The sequence below is a fragment of the Callithrix jacchus genome, chromosome 9 (assembly GCF_049354715.1).
Source record: "Callithrix jacchus isolate 240 chromosome 9, calJac240_pri, whole genome shotgun sequence".
NCBI lineage: Eukaryota > Metazoa > Chordata > Mammalia > Primates > Cebidae > Callithrix > Callithrix jacchus.
This window is the reverse complement of record NC_133510.1, coordinates 83,961,459-83,987,166: the sequence shown is the minus strand read 5'-3', so window position 1 is coordinate 83,987,166 and position 25,708 is coordinate 83,961,459. Positions and strand designations below refer to the sequence as shown.

The following is a 25,708-nucleotide window of genomic DNA, read 5'->3' as shown; positions in this document are numbered from 1 at the left end:
TGTTCTCACAGTTCTGAAGGCTACAAGTTCAAAATCAAGGAATTGGCAGGTCTGGTTTCTTCTGAGGCCTCTCTCCTTGACTTGCTGATGGTCACATTCTCTCGGTGTCCTCACATAATCTTTTCTCAGTGAATATATATTCCTGGTGTCACCAAGTGTCCAAATCTCTTTTTAATAAGGTCACCAGTCAGTTTGGATTAGGGCCCACCCTAATGGACTCATTTAAGTCAATTACCTCTTTTAGGACACTATCTTCAAAAAGTACTGAGAATTAGATCTTCCACATGTAAATTTTAGGGCAATACAATTCAACCAACAACACATACCTAGTGCAGTTTTCTTTCCATTTTCTCTGATTCTGAAGTATTTGACACAACATTGTTTTTATTAAAATGCAGGGCTTAGAAATGCATCTCACATGTAAGTGTAGCCTAGTCAATGTGTATATCAAGATTTGCTTGTGTTCCTAAACACGGAAAACATCACTGATAATCAATGATCTCTGCTGTTGAAGCCTACAGATTTTTTCCTATTACATCTTCTGCATCTTTATATCTAATGTCACTAAGCCATCTCATTTTCTCTCTCGGAACATCTTTGGTTTCCAGATTTTCCTTTTAAGCTCAAGGCTGTTGTCCTTATTTTGGCAGAACTGACCCCTTAATTGGTTTCTCTGTCTCCTGTGATTTCTTAGGTTCTGTATCCTATGACTTAACTTATGTTTTGTGTTATTTTTCTCATCAACTTAAGAAGAGAGTATCCATTTCTTGTGAATTCCTTACTGTCTCCATAATGGGGACTTTTAAATTCTTTTCAAATGAATACAATATTAATTTGCCTACACCTACTGTAGGAATAGCTAAATGAAAGACAAAGACATATAGATAAACAATATAATCCATGATGATTTCAAAACTATGTCTTTCTTATTTTGAAAACCTTTTTCCTATTATTTAGAAACATTTTGTGCTTAGAATAATTATATTTCCCTCCAATATTAAGGATTTTATTGCAAATGTAATTTATTAACTTGCCCTAAGAATCAGTGCATAATGTCGACTATGGCTAATCAAAAAACTTTATCCACCTGCTGAGTAAACTCTATGTGTTTTCTTTTATTTAAAAAAAAAATAGAACAAGTTTACAATATGGAATCATGTGCTTAAAGAGGTTGAATTATGACAGAAAAGAACTAGAAAGAAGACGGGAAGCAAGCCAACATGAAATAAAAGGTAACGTCTTTCTTTCACATGAAATGCCTTTTTTCCCTGGGTTTTTCGCTTTCACATTTATTAACCTAAAATGTTATATGTGTTACAATGATCATTAAGTAGCATAAGTATTTGGCTAGAAGTGTTGCTGGGTTTTTTTTTTTTTTTTCATTCTTTTCTAATTAAAATACAGAAAATGGTATCACCACATTATAGTGTGAATATCCCATTTGGGGAATAATCTTGAGTTTTTGATTGAGATTTATTTCTCTGAACCTATTAATTATACATTCTGCTTGTACTGAAGATATCTCCTTGTAGATATTTTTGTCAAACTTTTAATGGAACATTCTCAGTATGATTCAGAGAAACACGGTATATCATTTTTATGGCAGTTCATCTTTGGTTTATATCATTTGAATTTCATTTCAGTGCCCAGCAATTTTATTTTTATAATATTGTATAGTTAAAAAAAATATATAGTGATTTTATGCGGAAATGATATCAGGATTTTCCCCTATAAACCAAACTAGTTCATTAAAAATTTTAGCTGGTAATATTATCAGGAACATTATAAATTGCTGCAACTGCTATGTGCACAAAAGTATTTTATTTGAATAACAATACTGAAGGATTTGATTGCAAATGTAATTTATTAACTTGTTGCCCTAAGAACCAGTGCATAGAAAAGACACTCCATATTGCAGGTTTGTTAGAAAAAAATATTGTCTTTAAAAACTAATCATCTAAATATTCAGAAGTACCTTAGTATACAGGAGAAAGAATAATTTCAAAAGAGGAACATGTTAGATTCTATTCTTAGAGACCATATTTTTATTATTGTTGAAGGAAACATTAATTCCTGGATATAAGATATAGTTAAAGGTATTTTTTGGTTTAAATTTAAAGGGTTCAAGTGCAGTTTCCTTACATGGATATATTTGAGGTAGTGAAGTACTGGTTTTAGTGTACCCATCTCCTGAATGATGTACATGGTACCCATTAAGTAATTTCTCATCTTTCACCACCCTCCCAACCTCCTACCCTTCTGAGACTCCAGTGACTATCACTACATACTCTATGTTCACCTGGATGTATTATTTAGTGTCCACTTGTAAATGAGAGCATGAGGTATTTAACTTTCTGTTTCACTTAAGATAATACATGAGCCTTTTTGGCTAAAAATAATCAATCCACTTTTGTTATTTAAAGAAGAAAGAAGACATTAAGGAAAATATAACCAAAATTTTTAAGGAAAATTTTGGATATTAAAATACTTATTGGTTATATTTCCATTTCCTATTACCCAAGAGTTGATATGTGCAAGCATTTCATCAAATTCAGTGGGTGTTTCTACATTACATGAAGTGTTCAAAGTTAGGCATGAGTCTCTGTTTTCGTCTTCACTTCTTTTAGGGCTTTAGATAAGAAAATACTATTATTACATGCTACCACATCTTCTCCAATATTAACGTTTAGCACAATTTTATTCTTTAAGATATTTACTTTAGGTTTCTATAATTTTCATTTGTGATGTCAGAAATTACTTTTTTCATTGGCAGTTCTTGGAAAGTACATTAGTTCTAATGGAATGGGCTTGAATGCATGTGAAAGTGATTGGTTAAAAATAGTTTTCTATGTAAGGCTTGTCAGAGAGTAGACAGACTCACAATGGATTTCTTGTAACACTTCATTTGATGCATTACTTTGAAGCAGGAAAGTGTTTTCCATTATCAAAATAGAGTTGTTTGGTTTCACTTTATTTTGAGGCCCCAGGAAATTGCAGGTTGTTTTTAGTGCATTGCTATTCAGTTGAATTGAAATTTGGGGATTAATGGACCAAGAAAGACACCAGAAGGAAGTTTGCATTTGACCAAACAGAGAATGTCTTAGCACACAAATAGATTTTACCCATGGGATACCACTTTGTAGTTTTCCTTCTGAAGTATTTTTTATCCAATTAGATTTTATTATGCCTCTGCTCACCACATGAAATGTTTCACATATAGATAGACCTAAAGGAAAAGAATTACCCAGTTGGCCCCATACAAAGGTTGTATTAGTATTTGCCAATTGCTGACTAGAGTGTAGCTCTGAGGAAAAAGAAAACTGCCATGATTCACTATGATTACACACAAACAACTCTGATAAATAGCTGTGAGAGAGATTATAAATAGCTTGTTTCCTATGACTGATCTGGTGACATTTACAGGAATAACTCTCAACTGTGACTAGGGGTCTCTTATTATCTGAAGTGTTAATTAACCTTGACCTTAATGAATAGTTTCCTGAAGTGAAAATACTCTGTGAATATCAAGAACATACTAACATTTAATTTGTTGCCAAGAAGCAGTGAACACTGATCTCTAGCCATTTATTGTTTAAGTCAAGAAGATTTCTACACAGTTTTAAAGTCAGGGCATACATTGCTTGGAAACAGATTTATGGAAACGGATCTAACTTTAAAAATAAAAAAAGCATTTTGTTCTGAGGAGGAAAAGTTGAATTCATGCTTTATTTGCCTTTACCTCATAAACAGATCATTTTAAGTATTTGATCACTCTTAACTATGGGTGTGTCATGGAATTTTTGATGGGCACATATTTTCAGAAATATAATGACCACATAATATGTCTTAGACTATCAAAATATAAACCTAATTCTAGAAAAAAAAACATTCCCTATTTACAAACCCATTTAGTAAAGTGCAAAGAAAACTGGATACATTTTTTATGACAGCATTGTCACATTCATTTTTAAAAATGATGTGTTTAGTAAAATTAAGTGGAGAACTATTGCTGTCACCCACAAGCACTTGCCTAGCTTTTAGGGTTCAAGTGTAAGGTAACTAGTTGTTAGAATGAATCAGTAGCTATCAACTACAGCTGATTATATAGCCAAATGTAATACTAACCAACATCCCATCCCATTTTCTGAGGTCCAAAAACCTCAATGGAACAAGCTAAGGAAAACTCAGATGAAAAGCTACATTTCAGAACTAACTCACAGAGACAATTAACACGTATAATATAAAATTTCCCTATATAGTAAAGAGTATTAAGGAAATCCTTTGCTTTGCTGATGACCAAGGGAAGAAAGAGGCAAAATTGAGGGGAACAATAAATATCACACTTCTTGCAGAAATTTATTCTTGCAGAATGACTATGGTACGTGGGCATTCCTTCCATGTTCCCTGTTACCTAAATCCAAAGAAAGATCTAGGACCTGCTTTTTTAGTTGCATTTTAGGTTTTGGGGTACATGTGCAAAACATGCAAGATAGTTGCATAGATACACACGTGGCAGTGTTTTGCTGCCTTCCTCCCCTTCACCCACATTTGGCATTTCTCCCCAGGCTATCTCTCCCCAGCTCCCCCCCACCACTGTCCCTCCCCTATTCCCCCCAATAGACCCCAGTGTGTAGTGCTCCCTTCCCTGTGTCCATGTGTTCTCATGGTTCATCACCTGCCTATGAGTGAGAATATGCGGTATTTCATTTTCTGTTCTTGTGTCAGTTTGCTGAGAATGATGGTTTCCAGGTTCATCCATGTCCCTACAAAGGACATGAACTCATCATTTTTTATTGCTGCATAATATTCCATAGTGTATATGTCCCACATTTTCCCAGTCCAGTCTATCATCGATGGGCATTTGGGTTGGTTCCAGGTCTTTCCTATTATAAACAGTGCTGCAATGAACATTAGTGTGCATGTGTCCTTATGGTTGACCGATTTATTGTCCTTTGGATATATACCCAGTAATGGGATTGCTGGGTCAAATGGAATTTCTATTTCTAGGTCCTTGAGGAATCGCCACACTGTCTTCCACAATGGTTGAACTAATTTACACTCTCACCAGCAGTGTAAAAGTGTTCCTATTTCTCGACATCCTCTCCAGCATCTGTTGTCTCCAGATTTTTTAATGATCGCCATTCTAACTGGTGTGAGATGGTATCTCAGTGTGGTTTTGATTTGCATTTCTCTGATGACCAGTGATGATGAGCATTTTTTCATATGTTTGTTGGACCCATGTATGTCTTCTTTTGTAAAGTGTCTGTTCATATCCTTTGCCCATTTTTGAATGGGCTTGTTTTTTTCTTGTAAATCTGTTTGAGTTCTTTGTAAATTCTGGATATCAGCCCCTTGTCAGATGGGTAAACTGCAAAATTTTTTTCCCATTCTGCTGGTTGCCGATTCACTCTAGTGACTGTTTCTTTTGCCATGCAGAAGCTGTGGAGTTTCATTAGGTCCCATTTGTCTATTTTGGCTTTTGTTGCCAATGCTTTTGGTGTTTTGTTCATGAAGTCCTTGCCTACTCCTATGTCCTGGATGGTTTTGCCTAGATTTTCTTCTAGGGTTTTTATGGTGCCAGGTCTTATGTTTAAGTCTTTAATCCATCTGGAGTTAATTGTAGTGTCAGCTGTCAGGAAGGAGTCCAGTTTCTGCTTTCTGCACATGGCTAGCCAGTTTTCCCAACACCATTTATTAAACAGGGAGTCCTTTCCCCATTGCTTTTGTCAGGTTTATCCAAGATTGTATGGTTGTAGACCTGTTGTGTTGCCTCCAATACCTCTGTTCTTTTCCATTGGTCTATATCTCTGTTTTGGTACCAGTACCATGCTGTTTTGATTACTGTAGCCTTGTAGTATAGTTTGAAGTCCAGTAGCGTGATGCCTCCTGCTGTGTTCTTTTTGCTTAGAATTGACTTGGCTATGTGGGCTCTCTTTTGGTTCCATATGAAGTTCAAGGTGGTTTTTCCAGTTCTGTGAAGAAAGTCAATGGTAGCTTGATGGGAATAGCGTTGAGTCTGTAAATTACTTTGGGCAGTATGGCCAAATTCACGATATTGATTCTTCCTTACCATGAACATGGAGTGTTTCTCCATCTGTTTGTGTCCTCTCTTATTTTGTTGAGCAGTGGTTTGTAGTTTTCCTTGAAGAGGTCCTTTACTTTCCTTGTAAGTTGTATTCCTAGGTATTTTATTCTCTTTGTAGCAATTGTAAATAGCAGTTCATTCTTGATTTGGCTATCGTTAATTCTGTTATTGGTGTATAGGAATGCTTGTGATTTTTGCACATTGATTTTATATCCTGAGACTTTGCTGAAGTTGCTTATCAGTTTCAGGAGTTTTTGGGCTGACATGATGGGGTCTTCTAGATATACTATCATGTCATCTACAAACAGAGACAATTTGGCTTCCTACTTTCCTATTTGAATACCCTTTATTTCTTTTTCTTTCCTGATTACTCTGGCTAGAAATTTCAGTCCTATATTGAATAGGAGTGGTGAGAGAGGGCATCCTTGTCTAGTGCCAGATTTCAAAGGGAATGCTTCCAGTTTTTGCCCATTCAGTATGATATTGGCTGTTGGTTTGTTGTAAATAGCTTTTATTACTTTGAGATACGTTCCATCAATACCGAGTTTATTGAGGGTTTTTAGCATAAAGGACTGTTTAATTTTGTCAAATGCCTTCTCTGCATCAATTGAGATAATCATGTGCTTTTTTTTTTGGTTCTGTTTATGAGATGAATTACATTTATAGACTTGCGTATGTTGAACCAGCCTTGCATCCCCGTAATGAATCCTACTTGATCATGATGGATAAGCTTTTTGATTTGCTGTTGCATTCGGCTTGCCAGTATTTTATTTAAGATTTTTGCATCTATGTTCATCATGGATATTGGCCTGAAGTTTTTTTCTTGTTGAGTCTCTGCTGGGTTTTGGTATCAGGATGATGTTGGTCTCATAAAATGATTTGGGAATGATTCCCTCTTTTTGGATTATTTGGAATAGTTTCAGAAGGAATGGTACCAGCTCCTCTTTGTGTGTCTTGTAGAATTTGGCTGTGAACCTGATATCCAGCCAAATTGAGCTTCATAAGTGAAGGAAAAATAAAATCCTTCATGAACCAGCAAGTACTCAGAAATTTTGTCACCACCAGGCCTGCTTTACAAGAGCTCCTAAAAGAGGCACAACACATAGAAAGGAACAGCCAGTACAGCCATTCCAAAAACATACCAAATGCTATAGAGCATCAACAAAATGAAGAATCTGCATCAACTAACGGGCAAAACAGCCAGCTAGCATCAAAATGGCAGTATCAAAATCATACATAACAATATTAACCCTAAATGTAAATGGACTAAATGCACCAATCAAAAGACACAGACTGGCAAATTGGATAAAGAGCCAAAACCCATTGGTGTGCTGTATACAGGAAACACATCTCACATGCAAGGATACACAAAGGCTCAAAATAAAGGGATGGAGGGAGATTTACCAAGCAAATGGAGAGCAAAAAAAAAAAAAAAAAAAAAAAAAGCAGGAGTTGCAATTCTCATCTCTGATAAAATAGACTTTAAAGCAACAAAGATCAAAATAGACAAAGAAGGACATTACATAATGGTAAAACGATCAATACAACAAGAAGAGCTAACGATCCTAAATATATATGGACCCAATACAGGAGCACCCAGATATATAAGGCAAGATCGTAATGACTTACAAAGAGACTTAGACTCCCACACAATAATAGTGGGAGACTTTAACACCCCACTGTCAATATTAGACAGATCAACCAGACAGAAAATTAACAAGCATATCCAGGGCTTGAACTCAGACCTGGAACAAGCAAACCTGATAGACATTTACAGAACTCTCCACTCCAAATCCACAGAATATACATTCTTCTCAGCACCACATCACACCTACTCTAAAATTGACCACATAATTGGAAGTAACGCTCTCCTCAGCAAATGCAAAACAACTGACATAATAACAAACAGTCTCTCAGACCATAGTGCAATCAAGCTAGAACTCAGAATTCAGAAACTAACTCAGAACTGCACAGCTTCATGGAAACTGAACAACTGGCTCTTGAATGTTGACTGGATAAACAATGAAATGAAGGCAGAAATAAAGTAGTTCTTCGAAACCAACGAGAACGAAGACACAACATGCCAGAATCTCTGGGACACATTTAAAGCAGTCTCCAGAGGAAAGTATATAGCAATAAGTGCCCATATGAGGAGAATGGAGAGATCCAAAATTGACACCCTATTGTCAAAATTGAAAGAGCTAGAGGAGCAAGATCAAAAAAACTCAAAACCCAGCAGAAGACAAGAAATAACTAAGATCAGAGCTGAACTGAAGGAGATTGAGACACGAAAAACCCTTCAAAAAATCAATAAATCCAAGAGTTGGTTTTTTGAAAAGATCAACAAAATAGACAGACCACTAGCCAGATTGATTAAAAAGAAAAGAGAGAACAACCAAATAGATGCAATAAAAAATGATAAAGGGGAAATCACCACAGATTCCACAGAAATTCAAACCATCATCAGAGAATATTACAGACAATTCCATGCACATAAACTAGTAAACCTGGAAGAAATGGATAAATTCCTGGACACTTGTGTCCCCCAAGCCTAAACCAGGAGGAAGCCGAAACTGTGAATAGACCAATAACAAGGTCTGAAGTTGAGGCAGCAATTAAGAGCCTACCACACACAAAAAGCCCAGGTCCAGATGGGACCTGCTTTTGAAATGAGAGTATTCAACCCACAAAAGGAGTGAAGTAGAGCGATAGATGTGAGGCAGATATATATACAGCGGCCAGATTCATGTACAGATGTTTTGCTCACACTGTGGATTGGCACAGACAGAAAGAACACCTGCTAATTTGAAGAACTTCTACTTCTGATAGATTTGAGTACATTAAGTCAGACCAATCTTCCACCAGGAAGAAATAGAAAGGCTAGATAAATCAATAAATAGTAATAACGACGTATTTGAAAACAGTAGAAGCCAATTAAAAGGGACAGGAATTGATAGGTTATGATCTTGGAAAAGAGAGAAATGTAAGGAAATGGTAAACCTGTCATTCTCTACTGTTTTTTCTGCATCTTACAGAGGAGCAGGGAACAGAGGGGGGCAGGGGTGGGGAGTGGAATGTAGAAATGCCAAAACTGCCAGGCCGTCAAGGGCAAAGAATCTAAAAAATAACAATAATACAATAAGTAAGCCTGACCTATAAAAAATACTCCTCTGGAGACATTCATGGACTTCTAAGAAGGATGGAATTAGAAGCTAAAAACTGAACAGAAATCGGAAGCCAAAGGGTAAAAAATCTAGAAAGAGAACTGCTGTAATCTTACGACAATACAGTAAAAAAAAAAAATCAAAGATCATAACCACCAAATATACTTTCGTTTGAGGTCTCTGATAAAACACACGCTAGGACTAAGGGTGAACTCAAACAGATCGGGGTATTTATTTATTTTAATGTTAAGTATTATTACATATATTTGAGGTTTAAAACATATTATGGAACTCATATAGGTAGTAAAATGGTTACTATAGTGAAAGAGATTCCTAAGCTCTATTTTGAAATGATAAAATCCAGCATTGATTTATCTCAATCCTTAATTGGAATTAAGTTGATCTGTTCTCATTGTAACTGCAGAAGAACATAAAAGTAAAGTCCTCTCAAGAGGAAGCTGACATTCAGAGCCTCTGCAGGCTTTCAACCATGTTGTGTGAGAGCAAACAAAAGAAAAACTCAGACATGTCAGATAATGGGCAAAATGAGAAAAACCAAGATGATAAAATCAGAAAACAGAAACATATTCATAGTTGACCCTGACACTGTTTATTTAAAAATGTGTAGGGAATATAAGTGACAAAATGGAGAATTTCATATAGCTGGAATCAATGTTTAACAAATAATCAAATGTAAATTTGAATTGAAAAGTATAAAAACTTAAATTGAGAAGGCAATAGGTGGTTTATTAGTAGAAGAGAGTTTAGTGAAATAAAAGATCACTTGAAAACATCTAGCCCTGCATATGACAAGAAACAAAAAGGATGAGTGATATAAAACATCACGAGAGACATATTGGACATCATGAGGTAGGAGACAGAAAGAAGAAACATTTGAAAAGATACTGGTGGAGACATAAAAAGAAAATAATTGAAATGATAAACCACAGACTCAAGATATTCAATGGACCCCAAGTAAGATTAAAAATAAAAGGGGAACTAAAACACATCTAAACACATTACAATAGAGCTACTGAAAACCATGACTCCCCACCCCCAAAAATCTTAGAATCAGCAGAGTAAAGTCCACAATAATTTCAAAGGCGCAACGTAAGATAACTGACATCACTCAACTAAGTAAGGCTAGAGCAAAATGGAATTATAGCCTTAAAATGCAGAATCAAACTAATTTCTTACTTTAAAGTATGTCCATCAGCATTAAAGACAGAATTAATACACTTTCAGACAAAATCTGAGAGACTATTTCACCAGAAAAAACCAAATAGAAAAGAAATACTAGAATAAGTGATTCAGGCAGATGGAAATGATCATAAAGATAATAAAAAATGCACACATGAAGGAGGAGAACTGAAAAATGTATGTGTAAATTTCATAATAAAAATATCAGCAGGGCTTAAATTTTACATAGAATTAAAATACATAACTATAACACAAAAGGCAAGAAGGGAACAAGTGAAATTAAATTGTTTGAAAGTCTTTGCCTTATCTAGAAAATGATAAAAGGAATAATTTATAGTAGACTCTAATAAGAATACATATCCTAAGCTTGAAGTGTCGTTACTAAAATAATAATATAAATATAAAAAGCTAATAGAGGACTAGGCATGGTGGCTAATGCCTATAATCCCAGGACTTCGGCAGGCCAAGGGAGGCAGATCACCTGAGGTCAGGAGATAACACGAGCCTGACTAACACAGTGAAACCCCATCTCTAGTAAAAATACAAAATTAGCTGGGTGTGGTGGCATGCACCTGTAGTCCCAGCTATTTGGGAGGCTAAGGCAGGAGAATTTCTTGAACCCCAGAGGCAGAGAGGTTACAGTGAGCACAGATCGCACCACTGCACTCTAGCCTGGGCAACAAGAGTGAGACTCCAACTAAAAACAAACAAAAAAGCTAATGGAGTGGTAGAATAAAGTAAGAAAACATAATAAAAGGCAAGAAAGAAAAGGAACAAAGAACAGGTAGGAAAAATAGAAAGATGGTGGATTTCAACTCAAATATCTAACTAATATCAAAAGGGCAAGAACTAATTCAATTTAAAGACAGATGAAAAACAATGATATGCTGTACACAGATTTACTTTCAATATAAGAACATAGAAAACTTGGTAGTAAAGGAGATACACATGCAAATATTAACCAAAGCTGCTGTGATTCTTCTAATATCAGAATATAGACTTGAAGACAGGAAATATACTAGAAATATGTTGGCTATTTTTAAATAATACAGCAAATTTGTATGCATCTAATATGTAGATTTAAAATACAGAAAGTAAAAACTGACAAACCTTAAAAGTAGTAGACATTTTCGTTTCATAATGAAAATTTCTGATTAAAACTACAATTATAGTCATGTATTAGTTTGTCAGGGCTGATGTAAATTACCAAAGATTGTGTTATCTTAAGCAACAAATTTGTTTTCTCAGAGTTCTAGAGACTAGAAGTTCCAGCCCAAGGTGTTAGCAGAGTCAGTTCCTACTGAGAATAAACTGTTATTTGCTTTGCCCCTGGATTCTGGTGATTTGCTGGCAATCTTTGGTGTTCTTTGACTTGTAAGAACATCACCCTGATCCCTGCCTTCATCATCAATAGTGCTCTCCATGTGTGCCTGTCTATTTCCAATTTTTGCCATTTAAGAAAGATAACAGTCTGATTTAATTTGGGCCCACTCTAATAAGTCATTTTATAAGTCATTTTCATTGATCATTTCTATAAACACCTTCTACCAAGTAAGGTTACATTCTTAGGTACTGGAAGTTAGGACTTTGACATGAATTTTGGGTAACACAGTTCAACTCAATACTACACACCTACCATAATGGCAAAAAAAAAAAAAAAAAAAAACAAGACAAAACAAAACAAAAACAAAAAATACAAAGCATTGGTAAAGAGTTTCAGACATTAACAATAAAAGATTAAATTTTGAGAATGAAATTTGCTTAGCAATATCTGCTAACAGGTAACCACATAGCAATTCTATTCCTTATTTATTCTACTGCAACATGTAAATATACAAAACAAAATACATGTATAACAATATTAAAAGCAACACTGTTTTTATTTCAATATGCTTTTGGGCAACAGGTGGTATTTGGTTACATGAACAAGTTCTTTAGTTGTGATTTTTCTGACATTTTGGTGCAACCATCATCCAAGCAGTGTACCCTGTACCCAATGTGTTGTCTTTTATCCCTGCCATCCCCCACCCTTTCCCTTCCAAGCAACACTGGTCTTAATAACCCAAAGTGGAATCCACTCACATGTCCATCTACAATAGAGTGGACACACTGTGGCATAATCATGCAATGGAATGCTAAATAGCAATGATCATGAACACCCCACTGCTATTTGCCAAAGCATAAATTCCATATTGAATGAAAGGCATACAAAAAAAGTACTTATTATATGATTTTATGTATGAAAAGCTAAAAAATTAAATCAGGCGAGGTGATTCTGTAATGAAAATAGGCAGAATATTGGATACTGTTGAGAATAGTGCCTGAGAAGGTGCATGAGGGGACTTCCGTGGGTCTGTGCTATCAGTTTATTGCTTCAGTATTATACACAAGAGCACCTAAGTGATTATAAATGAATAAAATAGGACAAATAAGGCCTTTCAAAGACTCATCAAAACGGTTATTTAAAACATGCTTTTCAAAGGCTTATTAAAACAGTTAAAGAATATTTCCTGGAAGATTTTTATGCATTTCCTGAAAAAGCTGTGTACTTCATTAGAGAGAAAAAAATGACAGAAAAACTTACTTTTACTTTAATTATAGTTTCCTTTCCCATTCTACAGGTAGGAAAATAGTTTTGTTTTTTCTCATATCCCCTTTAATTTCTTAAAATTCTTTTTTTATGAACGATTTTAGTCCTGTTTTACTGTTTTTATAGTATTCTGCCAACTTGTAATGGGAAAAAACTGAAGAAAATAACTGATAAAATATAATTTGTTTTTGTCTATAAAAAAGGAACATATTTTTCTCTAAAGATTTTTAGAAAATAAAAATCAAAAGATTTTGTTCCTCGATAGGATACTACTTTCCATAAAGCAGAAACAATTTTTGACATTTGAGTGCTTGAATTTTGCATTAGCATGTGATTGGGAACAAAATGCACTGAAATATAATAGTAAGGTAAGTATTCATCTATTGACGATTTTGTATTATTTTACTGTTCTTAAGTATTACATTAGGTAAAAGTATCTTCTAGTCTATATGTCAATGTTTAGGTAGTGGTTAACAAACACTTCTGATGAAAGGCAGTATTACGATCTCATCTGCTGTTTACTGAAGAGGTGTGTATCAAGACACAAATAAGAAATGTCTCCATCTGGTGGTAAAAACATTGAACTTCAGACAGACCCCTAGGGCTCTAGTATGAAAACAAGAAACAAAGACACGGTGTTCTAGGACAGCACTGAAGTGCTGTAATTTTAGCTGTAACAAACACTCTGAAAAACAAAAACTTTTAAAATAGATTTAGACTGGAAAAGGTTAATTATTAAAACAGTAATTATTTGCAAATGAAGGGAGCCAGGTACATTAGAGTGTGGATAAATCAGCATAAGTGTGAGCTGGCCAGATACCCATGGCTCATTTCAGCCAGCAGTTCTATGCAAAACACTGCATCCTAAAACTATACATCTCTTTACCTAGATGTGTTGGTGTGGAGCAATGACCGAGTTATTCGCTGGATACAAGCAATTGGACTTCGAGAATATGCAAATAATATACTTGAGAGCGGTGTGCATGGCTCACTTATAGCCCTAGATGAAAACTTTGACTACAGCAGCTTAGCTTTATTGTTACAGATTCCAACACAGAACACCCAGGCAAGTTGTTTTTTGCTGTAGTCTTATTGTATTCTGGTTTATATAATGATAAGCTAAACTTTTAGAAAAAAAATCTGGCTGTGTGTTCATGGTTATTAATGAAAGTTAGCTCAACATTTGAAATATGTCACTGGGATTTTAATTTCAGGCTAGTGGATTTCTCACCAAAAAAATCATAAAATTAAACAAGAAAGGGATTTAGAAGTTATATGGCCCAATCTCCCACCTGAATGCCAGATTCCACTAAACGAAATCCCTGACAGATGGCCATCAGTCTCCGTCTCTCTGAGAGGCAGTCATTTCTATTTACATGTGTGAATTATACAGAGTCTTAGCATTGGATATGCCAGTGATTCCCAAAACTGGATAATTTGAATCAATATAATTCCTGATGAATAAAAAATAAAACCTCCAACCCACATCATAGTTCTAAGAAATCAGTTATTAAGAGATAGGGCATGGGAATCTTTATTATCTATACTTTCCCCAAATGAAAATCATTGGCCAGTTCTGAGAATTACCTGCATAGATTTGATTAAAAATTGACAGTCCAATTTACTTTTTTGTTTTTACATATTTCAGAGATTAAACAAAATACTCAATTGGAATAAAGTACAAAGTGAGACCAAAGCCTCTTGACCTCAGATGCTTATACAAGGCTGTCTCTCTACTGTCCAGAGACAAAACAAAACAAAAAAGTGCCCCAAATAGTTTTTATGGTTAAAATTTACAATGGCTAATAGACATGGAGGACTTAAATCTTAAAAATCCATAAGTAAAATATGGTTTGTAATGCATTCTCAGATAAATATGAGACACATGATTTATAACATAAAATGTGATTTCAGTGATGGTAACTGTAACTTGATGTCAACAGGCAAGGCAGATTCTTGAAAGAGAATACAATAACCTCTTGGCCCTGGGAACTGAAAGGCGACTGGATGAAGTAAGTTTACCTGTTATTCAAAAAAGATCTTAGAGAGTAAAAGAAAAATGATGGAACGTCTTTGTTTTTAAGGAATAGTGCTTGGAAATTAATCAAATGACTATTCCATAATTAGAATTTAGAATTTTATCCAGGTTTGTTGTTAAATATTCAATCTTATTTAATTTTGGAAAGTGCTATATTAACTATAAATATAAATATCACTTCAGCAATTAGAGATACTAAACAATAATTTACAATTTTCATGAGCTGTGACTGCAAAATGTTGAGCAACATTTTTTAAAAATTCGAAAAAATTAAAACACTAATATTGACAAATTCAGCTTTTTAATAAAGAATGCATTTATTTCTTAAATCAGTATATCTTGCCAGGAAATTTTAGAAAATTGAAGGTAAAACTTGCTTCAGTATATAGGAAGCTTTTTATTATTTTATATATTGATACTGAGTTTTCCTTAAAAACAGATGAATAACATTTTAACAATCATAGAATTTGAAAGGTATATTGAGTATAAGATCCACTATATCTAATATATGCATATTTAAGTGATTTGGAAAATAATAAACATGTAAGTAGCCTCCCCAGATGAATGAATACAAGGAATATTAGTAAATGCTGTGGAGTGGTAGACATTTTAATAGTCTTTCTGAGTTTTTCTACAGGATCTTTCTGGAAGAAGTGGGAAAGAAACCTGAGTATGTAGTAGAAAATAAAGAGATGCATAATTCTGTGTTGCAAAGTACAGGTGTTTCTTGGTACAAAGACAAGCTGATTAAAATTATTTTATGAAGAACTCAACAATCCAAGTATGAGCCAATAATTCCATATTCAAATAGGCAGGACAGATAATCTTGGTATTATAAAATCTACTCTGTCCTTTGTCCTGTGGAGATTATAAAGAGATAAGCTCTACAGTCTTGTACTAGGCTAACTTCTGATAAATTCATGCTCTTATTCAATCAGAAAAATGATAAACATTTCTAAAAGCCTAGGCTTAAAAGTTGCAAGACAGAATTTTTATTCCTTACTCAAAATTGCTTCAAAAAGTTCTTTTTAATTCATACACCTTAAAACACAATTATTCTTACTTAAAAGTTGCAAAAAATTACAGTAAAAATGATTGAAGACTTTTTATATTGCTACTTTCTCTTAGGAGCTGTCCAGGTGGGGGGTAGCTTCTTGATAGTAATGAACTTGAAGAAAAGTCTATTGAGCCAATTAAATGAGATGTGACTCTTTGTCTTTAAACTATGCATAAATGGAACATAGTATATCCAGTATTTATTTTGGAAAAAATTGGCGGCTTATTTTAGGCTTTCAAAGATATTTACTGTATAGATGTAAGACCTTAAATCTGAAATTGTATGAAAAGTTTTATTTAAAAATTTATATATCAAATCACCTACAGTCTTGTTTTGGAATCATAGAACTATCTTGATAAAGCATGATTCCACATGTATACTTGACAGACTAAACGTAAATAATCTGCGTTACATGTTTCTAAGCACACAGCTTTACGCCCACGGACTTGCTTACTTGTTTTTGTAACATCACATTATAACTGTACTGGCAGAGTGATGACAAGAACTTCAGACGTGGATCAACCTGGAGAAGGCAGTTTCCTCCTCGTGAAGTACACGGAATCAGCATGATGCCTGGGTCTTCAGAAACATTACCAGCTGGATTTAGGTTAACCACAACATCTGGGCAGTCAAGAAAAATGACAACGGATGGTACAGTAGTTTTGCATTGCTTGCTTATAAAGCAAAAAGCTTGTTTAGCCAAAGCTAGTGTAATTCTCTGACCTTACTTTCTGGAATTATTTTCTTGAGTTGGTTTGCTCTGCTTGAAATTTGCTTTGCTCTCATCACAAACCAGACTCCTTTTCACACTGCTATTGCATGAACTCATGGCACTTTATTCACATTTTCAAAATAATTTATAACATCCTAAAAATAATAATTTGGCTAATGTCCACCTCTAGGAAGAACAATAAACATTGGCATTAATTGTGTTTCTTTAGTCTCCTCCAAAAATAAACAGTTTAAGTTAGAGGTTGTATTTGGACTAAAGAGCCATACTAAATGGAAATTAACTCCGATGTCTTCCTACATGTTTAAATATTGCAAGTATTATATGTTATCTTAGAAATTCACACTCATCAGATATTTTTTCCCTCTAATCAAGGCTGAAGGCCTTAAATAAACAAACACAAACATGAAAAGAGAATTAAAGAAACACAAAACACAGTAATTTCCCAATTAGTATTTCCTTTTGTGGACATTAGACTTATGGTATTTACTTTACAAAGGAAAACAGATGACTTTGAAATAATAGTCACAAAATTATTTCTGTTTGGGAGGCATTAATGAAAAATAGTCCTACTCTGTTTGTTAACATAAGCACCTAGCATCATTATTTATTTTCAAGGTCATAGTTATAAGTAAAAATTAGTTCCAGCATCAACTGTGATCTTTGATCTACATTTCTTACAACTTGTTAATATTGTGGAACATGTCAGCAAAATTCATGAGGAACTTAACATCATTACAGTGTAGAAGTTCAATACTTAGAGCACTCATTATGGTGAATTTTTTCTGCTCCAAGAGCAATTTCTGTATCAAAAACAGAAGCACCCTGGGGAGCTGCTCCTGTTACAGATTTCATTTAAGGAGGAATACATGACAACTCAAAAGCTCAGATGAATTACATTGGGATAAATTTTCATTAGGAACTTGATCTAGAGAAGAGGAATGTGAGTGGCTTATATCTGAGAGAAAGAAGGTCTACTGATATGTTCAGAATCCCCATATGCAGGGAAAATAAATCTATCTCATCTGAAATCTTGTACTCAATCATACAAGTCCCTCTAAAGCCCTTTTCTCCATTTGCAGTTGCTTCATCAAGACTGCAGAGGTTAGACAACTCCACTGTTCGCACATACTCATGTTGACAAGCCACTCAAAGGAGGCAGCACTGACCTGCTGTGAGTAGTTTCCCTTTGGCTGACAAAAATAATAATAAACAACAACAGAAAGTGGAACCTACATAGACTAGTCAACATACACTATATACTCTTTGGTAGGCCCTAGCAGTACAGAAGTGAGATAACTCTTGAATTGCTTCAGGGGGAAAAGAAATCTTTGTATTTTAACTCTTAGTCTGATATTTCCTATCACCATCTGTCTGCTATGGTTTAAGGTCTGCCTGATGAAGGCCTAACACATTAGTGGGTTACCACTACACTGTTTTCTACTTTTTACTGCCATTTTATATTGATTCGCATAGCATTTTATTAATTCAGCACTTTAAAAAACCCTATCGTTTTAAGTGTATATTTTATGTAAGAAAACCAAGGTAGGCAGATAGGGATTTAAGCAAGTTCACAGAGTCAAATAGCAACAAACAGGAAAATGATTTAGAGATGATTTTATATTAAAAGTAGAAACTTGCTGAGGCAGGTAGATCACTTCAGGTCAGGAGTTGCAGACCAGCCTGGCCAATATAGTGAAACCTCATCTCTACTACAAATACAAAAATTAGCTGGGCATGATAGAGCACTCCCATAATTCCAGCTACTTGGGAGGCAGAAGTTGCAGTGAGTGGAGATTGTGCCCCTGCAGTCCAGCTTGGGTGACAGAGCAAGACTCTGTCTCAAAATAAAGAAAGTAGAAACTGTGAAAAAAACTATTACATTGTATCTTATCAATTTGATTTACCCTTGCTGAAAACAATTATGAATTTTAAGTATTTGAGACTTATAGAAACGAAATTATAAGAATGGAGGATAACCACCAGGCATCTGATTTTAAGGAAATAGTAATAAATGAAAGCTACTTTAAAATCCATATAAAAATGAGATTTCATTGAAAACAATAATAAAACTGCGGTTTCCTAGATTTATAAATGTCAAATGTTCATAAATTTTTTGAACTAAAACCATGCTTTACCAAAATATTTTACCACTTTCAATGAATATTTTGGGAAATACTTTTTAAGAGCAATATTTAGAACCAAATGTGTGCACAGGGATAACAGAAAGCAGTTATAGACAGAGGAACAGCTTGCCTTGCGCTGTTTCTTCATTGTCTTGAACTAAAAGCTCCACACAGTTTATTGTTGCTCTTTTGGGCATAAGATGGGAGCAGATATGCTGCCTTGTTTGGATCAATATTTGAAGCTGATAAAATAAAAAGCATCTACATAAGAGATATAATTTCAGAATGTACAATCCTTACATTAAAATTTTAATTACAGTATAGAATTTGGCATCTAATTATAGGCATGATTTAAAGTGTAGAATACTTTGCCTAAATAAGAGGCCTCCCAAAATACTGGTTATAATAGAGTCTACATGTAGCATTATAATTTCTTCAGGAACTGAACACTTCACTAATTTACAAATGACTATTTAATATATTCAATAGTGCTTGCTTCTTAGCTCTTAACTGATGGGTAGAGTTACTCTATTTGCAATTTGTTTTCTGTGCACGGCATTCTAGTTCATATTTCCTACTTTTTAACATTAATTGGGATAACAGTTTTCATTTACAATAATTAAATCTAGGATAATTTTTGTTTTGGTAAAACAATAATTCAGAGCAGACTACTTGCTGTTTCTTTTGTGTCAGTAATAGCATTGTGAGCTTTTTCTAAGTATATTATGGCTGAAAAGAATCAGCAGTGCCATACTACTGACATAAACCCTTTAAAATAGGTGACTTATTATCATTGTTTTTGTTCACAAATAAAGGTGTCTTTTTAAGAACTCTAAAATATATGAACTAGAATATAAATCTATATTATGAAATAGGTCAATTCAACCTAATTTATTAATTAGCAAGTTGTAAATTTTTCAGAAGGCATGCTAACATTTGCATAACTACCTTTGTTTACATTACTGCCATACTTTCCACAAAGTTGAGCAAATCTTATTATTTATTAGGCTCCCCTGAACCAAATTGGAGAAGAGCAAATGTTAATTAGATATAGCTGTTGGCTAGATCCTAGAAGATTTCCTTCCCATGACATTTTAGGACAGGAATAAGCAGGCTGCATGGAGGTACCCCACAGAGGAGTAGAATGAGATTTCCCAGTCTGGGACTTTTCAGTGAACTAATGCTATCCATTGTATATTTTAGATGTCGTCTTTTCAGTCTACTCTACCTAAAGTGCACTACCATCTAAGAAGACGAGCAGTGAAAATCTTTGTGAAAACTGAATTCTAAGAAACTAATGATGTCATGATTTATTAAAAGCTGAAAAAATGTGATTTTTGGGGGTCAGATGTTACATTTGATTAGTTTACTACAATTGTAATAAAATGCTTAAGTCATTTGAATAATCAACATCATCTACATCATAAACTCTGTACAACAGATGCTTTTATGAAATGAAGCCACTTGTTTTTCATGTTTTATTGTAATATACTAGGCATTTATGTATTACTGTGCATTTCTTTTTAAATGTGTAAGTCTTATGTAAATGGATATAAATATGATTTTTTAAAAAATAAAATATATGGTTCATGGAGTCTCGAGTACAAACATTTGACAATTCTAAGTACTGTTTGTATTTTACCATTCCACCATTTTTACAGTTTTTGAATTAACAGTCAGATCAATGTTTCCTTGAAGCATGGAACATGCTTCAACATGTTTCTCCTTCAAGTCTGTCAGTCAATACTTACTTAAAGCTGAACAACCTGCCTCTGATCATGTAAAAAAGAATGATTTAACCTGGAACTGGAGCCAAAAAATAGAGCTTTAAAGGCAATCAGGGATGTCCTATATCTTTAGAAATAGCACTGTGATGGCTCGATCTCCTTTTCAATACAAAACAAAGCCAACCTGTTTACAAGGGTCAAAAGCAATTATTTAAAAATTTATATTAAAAAACCATTATCTTCTCTTATTACCTGTGGACCAAGAAAAAAAAAAAAACTTCTTTGCTAGAACCACATGTTCATTCAAATATCTTGAACTGCCAGCCAGTACTGGACAGCGAATGTCAACCACCGCAGAGTCTGAGGCTTATTTCCACTGGAGAAAACAAAACCCAAGAAACCCTTCCCTTTTGTCAATGGAACAGGGCATTAGCCAGACTCATGTCTAATGTTATAAGCTTTCAGCCAAGATGGCCTTGTTGCGACTTCCCTGAAGTCAGTTTATCAGAGGAAATAAACGAAAGACAGAATGATTAACATATATAGTGTATAGAAGCATAGAAGAGTAATCTCTTTCCCTGTGGCTTTATTTGGTGGTGTTACTGTTGTTTATTCTTTGTTTATATGGGAGATTCAAAGTAAAACCTATTTAATAATACCATTTATCTAACTGCTGATTTTCTGCTGCTTGATCTTATTAAGCGCAAGACCTGTCATTAGTAATTTCTTTTTTTGTATTTTAATTTGCTATGTTTGCACGTACATTACATTTGTTTCGATGTCTATTTTTGTTTAACAGATTCAGTCAAAAGGTAATGGTAACAGAAACCCTTTCCATTGTCAATAAAAAAAAAAAATACTTCCAGTTCTCTGTTTAAGCTTTGTTTTCTAGTCACATAAGGCTCGACAATTTACTTAAACTATCAGGAAAATTGTTTGGGTGATTCAAATATTTAGCTTCAAAAATGAGTCCGCCACAAGAGGGAGTTCTAAACTTGCTTATGGGAGTGATCTTAAATTTTTCTAAAAATGTGGCCTGAGCAGAACAATGAGAAAGAGCTTTCTAAGCTCATCTAAACATGGGCATCTTGATTCATAGAAACGAAATAGAATATAGGAACTATGACATTATAATGCCATAACTAGATTCGGATCTACTATTATACACCACTCAATCACTAAAATCAATGTCTTTCTTTTAAACATGTCAAAAGATTAATCATCTATAATAGATACTAACATATAGTGATGCAAAAGATCCAGCTATTTCCCTCAAAAAAGCATAAAATATGCTTTAATTTATAAGATAATTTCTACCAGATTCTAAAATTGATTTCATGGATTAAGCTCAGAATCTCAACGTGTAACCTTTTGATCATTAACATTATAAATTCTCACATTTTTAATGTTCAGGACCTTTCAAATACACTTTTATATAAACGAAACGGGTCTTTAAATGAAGGACAGGTCTCACTTAAATATGTTTAATATATTTTCACAAGCAAAGTAACTCAATGAATTGGAAAATACTTTTCTATAACTTTTGAAAGTACTTTATATTTTCATTTTTCCAATATCTTACCACAGGTACTTTATATTTTCTTTTTTCCAATATCTTACCACAGGTAAGATATTGGAAAAATGAAATATGAAAGATATTTCTTTCATAGTAAGAAATCCTATGAAAATACCAAACAAAGATCACACAGAATTTATTCCAACAAGTTTACATATGACTGCATTTTTTAAGTAACATCATATTGTTTTTAAAGATACATTTAATTCAGAACATTTTAAGTATTATCTAGCAAAAGTGATTGATGGTTAGTAGTAAAATAGAATGCTTTTTACCTCCCAAATTTTAAGCAGTCTGATGATTCAACTGTACCTTTCTTGCCCAATTTTTCATCACATAAAAGTAACAACATTCTTTGACCTTACAAAGGAGAGGCATTTCCCCAGTGAGACACAAAAAATAGCCACTTACCCAGTCTCAAGCACTGTTTTCCATTCCCATCCAACTGGAAAATAACCCAAGTCTGCTTGCTGAGGTGTCCCTTCAGATCTGATTACCAGAAAAAAATGTGCAAGAGGACCAAAGATGCAACCTTTACACAATTCTTGGATCTGCCTGAAATTAAACTTTGCAAATGAACAATGACACGCATTCAGCTAAAGAATTTGCCATTTTGAATTAACTGACTCTTACTTGAAAAAAAAATAAGGAAACACAATCTACTGCTAAGACATTAAAAACGAGTTATTAATGAAGACTACAGTTGTGACAATGGATAAAATGTACCAATGAAAGAGACAATTCAAGGAGCTCAACAGCTTCAAATCAGAGTGTCTATCTAGTTGCTTTAATTCAGGCTACTAACGTAATTAAAGGGAAAAATTATCTGAATATATTTTCCAGGTGTAACAATCAAGAAGGCAATTTAATAGGCATTTGCTTTAAGAAGCTATTTATTTTGCAGACTTTAGTCCCAAAAAAGTTAACATTTTCAGAATGTTTTTATATAAGTTGATCATTTTTATAACAATAAACCTTCATCTATTATCTATTTAACTCTCACATACATTTCATGTACCCAGAGTATTATGCTATAATAATTGCTCTTGATAATAATGTTCCTGATAGACTAAAAGATTGAGAAATACTTGAAGAACGATCAAAGATACAATGAGCACAGTATACTTCTGTGTTAAAATGTATTGTTTGAGAACTGATATCATATAGGTCCCTAAGTAAATCAAATATTTAATTTCCTACATCCATCTACTCTAGTTAACTGGCCCATTCCTATTAGCTTAACAAAACTAACTTTTCAATTATTTAAATAAATATTTAAGAGATTTTTAGACTTTAAATGCAAAGATACTTTTGGACATTGCAATATTTTTTAAGAGTTATTATTTTAAAATTAGAGATTTTACATAAAAATCAGGATTATTTGTTCTCTCTTAAAAACCAGAGGCTCAGCCAGGCATGGTGGCTCATGCTTGTAATCCCAGCACTTTGGGATGCTGAGGCAGGTGGATAAACTGATGTTGAAAGCTCAAGACTAGCTTGAACAACATGGAGAAACCCTGTCTGTATAAAATACAGAATTAGCAAGGCGTGATGACTCATGCCTGTAATCCCAGCTACTCGGAATTACCTCTGTGATTCAAGTGGGGTTCAATCACTTGAACCACAGAGGCAGAGTTTGTGGTGAGCCAAGATTGCGCCATTGCACTCCAGCCTGGGCAACAAGAGTGGGAAAAAAAACAAAAAACAAAACAGAAGATCTTGCAGCAGGAGACCTGCCTCTTTTTGGGGCCATATTTTTCTGGGGCTGCTGCTCCCTGAGGTGGAGCAGGAGATCTGCCGTCTTCACATTTTTTGTCCTTTGGTCCTTTGTCCCTCAAACCTAGTGGCTTAAGTTCGCTTCAAAATCACCTAGACATTACACTGCCTGCCTGGAAACCTTCTTGGTCTTTAACCTAATGTAAAAACCTTGATGTTCCCTTCTTAAGAGTTTTTCTTGCCACTCCACCACATTTGTACATTGATTCCTTGTTCCCACAGGAATCTGGAATAGTTCAGAAATGCACAGTCAACTAAGAACCTGAGACATTAGGAGGTACTCCCTAGAGCCCTCATCTCCATGAAAAGATTGGACTAAATGGTATCTTGGTTGTCTGCCAGGCAGGTGGTTTGTTGTTGTTTTGAGATGGAGTCTCATTCTACCCAGGCTGGAGTGCAGTGGCAGATACCAGCTCACCACAACCTCCACCTCTGCAGTTCAAGCAGTTCTCCTTGCCTCAGCCTTCCAAGTAGCTGGATTACAGAAGCCTGCCACCACGCCTGGCTAATTTTTGTATTTTCAGTAGCTACAGGGTTTCACCATTTTGGCCAGGATGGTCTTGAACTCCTGACCTCAAGTCATCCACCTGCCTCAGTCTCCCAAAGTGCTGGGATTACAAGCTGAGCCACCATGCCAGGTCAGATATGTGGTTTTCCTTGCCTAAGTAACAAATGACCTAAAGGTATAGCTCTAATCCTGGTGTTCAGCTTTCCCTCAGAAAATGAATAGCTAGAAAAGTCCTCCTACCTAGATAATAATTTCATCTGTCTAGATGATTACCTAAACTTCTCATCTATTTAAAACTAGAATATTAGAAAATATCTAAAGAATATTAGAAAATATCTAAAATTTCTACAAGAAAAATTTTAGTTATTTTCTGACTTCAAGTTTTAGATTTTGGATCAAAACTACAGATTCTTAGTTTCAGGAAGTGGCTCTATATTGGTGTTGCTTTCAATTAAAGTGTTTTACTTGTGGGGTGCAATTTTAAAAATAATACACTAGATACATTTTTTCTAAAGCAGCCGATTACATATAATGAACCATCTTATAAGCAACTATTAACAATGCTAACAGGGTCCCATCAAACAGAAGGCACAGGTCTTTCACAAGTTTTCTTTAGATTTGTTTAGGCCAAGTTTTACAATTCACATTTCAGTTTGCAAGTAATTTCTACTGAAATATTTATTGCTGAGAAACAACTCAAATATTTTAATTACAATTAAAAAATTAACTGAAATTGACTCAACATAGAAATAAAACAAACTCATGATATTTGCTTCAGTATTTCTTCTACGTGGCCAAAAATGCTGGGGTCTTCAATTGAAGAGGTTATCTGGGGAAAAAAATAGGGTCAGGTGAATACTCTTCCTTAAATTTCTTCTGCTTTTTCTATAATTAAACAATTACATGCAATGCTGTTTTCCCCATTGTTTTGTAATATTCATATGGAAAAGTTTAAAAATAGAGAACTTTGAGCCTAATATATTAATATTTATCTATAGTTTTCCAGAATAAAAAAAAAATAAACAGTTTAATTAGCAAAAAACTATTGGACCTCGATGTTATTTTCTCTAGAGTTAGAGTTCTTCTTAAGAGTCTTCTATGTGTTTCTATAGAAAAAATTTTTCTTTTTTG

The 25,708-nt window shown here is 34.2% G+C and overlaps 2 protein-coding genes across 55 annotated transcripts in view; one reads left to right on the top strand and one right to left on the bottom strand.

Moving 5' to 3' along the window:
- PPFIA2 (PPFI scaffold protein A2) overlaps nucleotides 1-21,582 on the top strand; it is a 506,309-nt gene extending 484,727 nt beyond the window's left edge. For 31 of the 50 annotated variants that reach the window (XM_078336983.1, XM_078336982.1, XM_054238673.2 and 28 more), the window contains 6 exons: nucleotides 1,135-1,232; nucleotides 13,930-14,105; nucleotides 14,983-15,051; nucleotides 16,626-16,785; nucleotides 17,947-18,038; nucleotides 20,194-21,582. In XM_078336983.1, the coding sequence (XP_078193109.1) occupies nucleotides 1,135-1,232; nucleotides 13,930-14,105; nucleotides 14,983-15,051; nucleotides 16,626-16,785; nucleotides 17,947-18,005 (562 nt within the window). In that variant the 3' untranslated portion in view covers nucleotides 18,006-18,038; nucleotides 20,194-21,582. The remainder of the gene's footprint in view (nucleotides 1-1,134; nucleotides 1,233-13,929; nucleotides 14,106-14,982; nucleotides 15,052-16,625; nucleotides 16,786-17,946; nucleotides 18,039-20,193) is intronic. The other 19 variants (XM_078336985.1, XM_078336999.1, XM_078336994.1 and 16 more) reach the window with 1 other exon arrangement.
- Nucleotides 21,583-23,168: 1,586 nt separating this feature from the next.
- Nucleotides 23,169-25,708, bottom strand: part of ACSS3 (acyl-CoA synthetase short chain family member 3) — a 163,566-nt gene continuing 161,026 nt past the window's right edge. For 3 of the 5 annotated variants that reach the window (XR_013521947.1, XM_002752792.7, XM_054238691.2), the window contains one exon: nucleotides 23,169-25,406. Coding sequence is in view for 2 of the 5 variants with exons in the window: in XM_002752792.7 (XP_002752838.4) it covers nucleotides 25,338-25,406 (69 nt within the window). In the remaining 3 variants the exon portion in view is untranslated. The remainder of the gene's footprint in view (nucleotides 25,407-25,708) is intronic. The other 2 variants (XR_013521949.1, XR_013521948.1) reach the window with 1 other exon arrangement.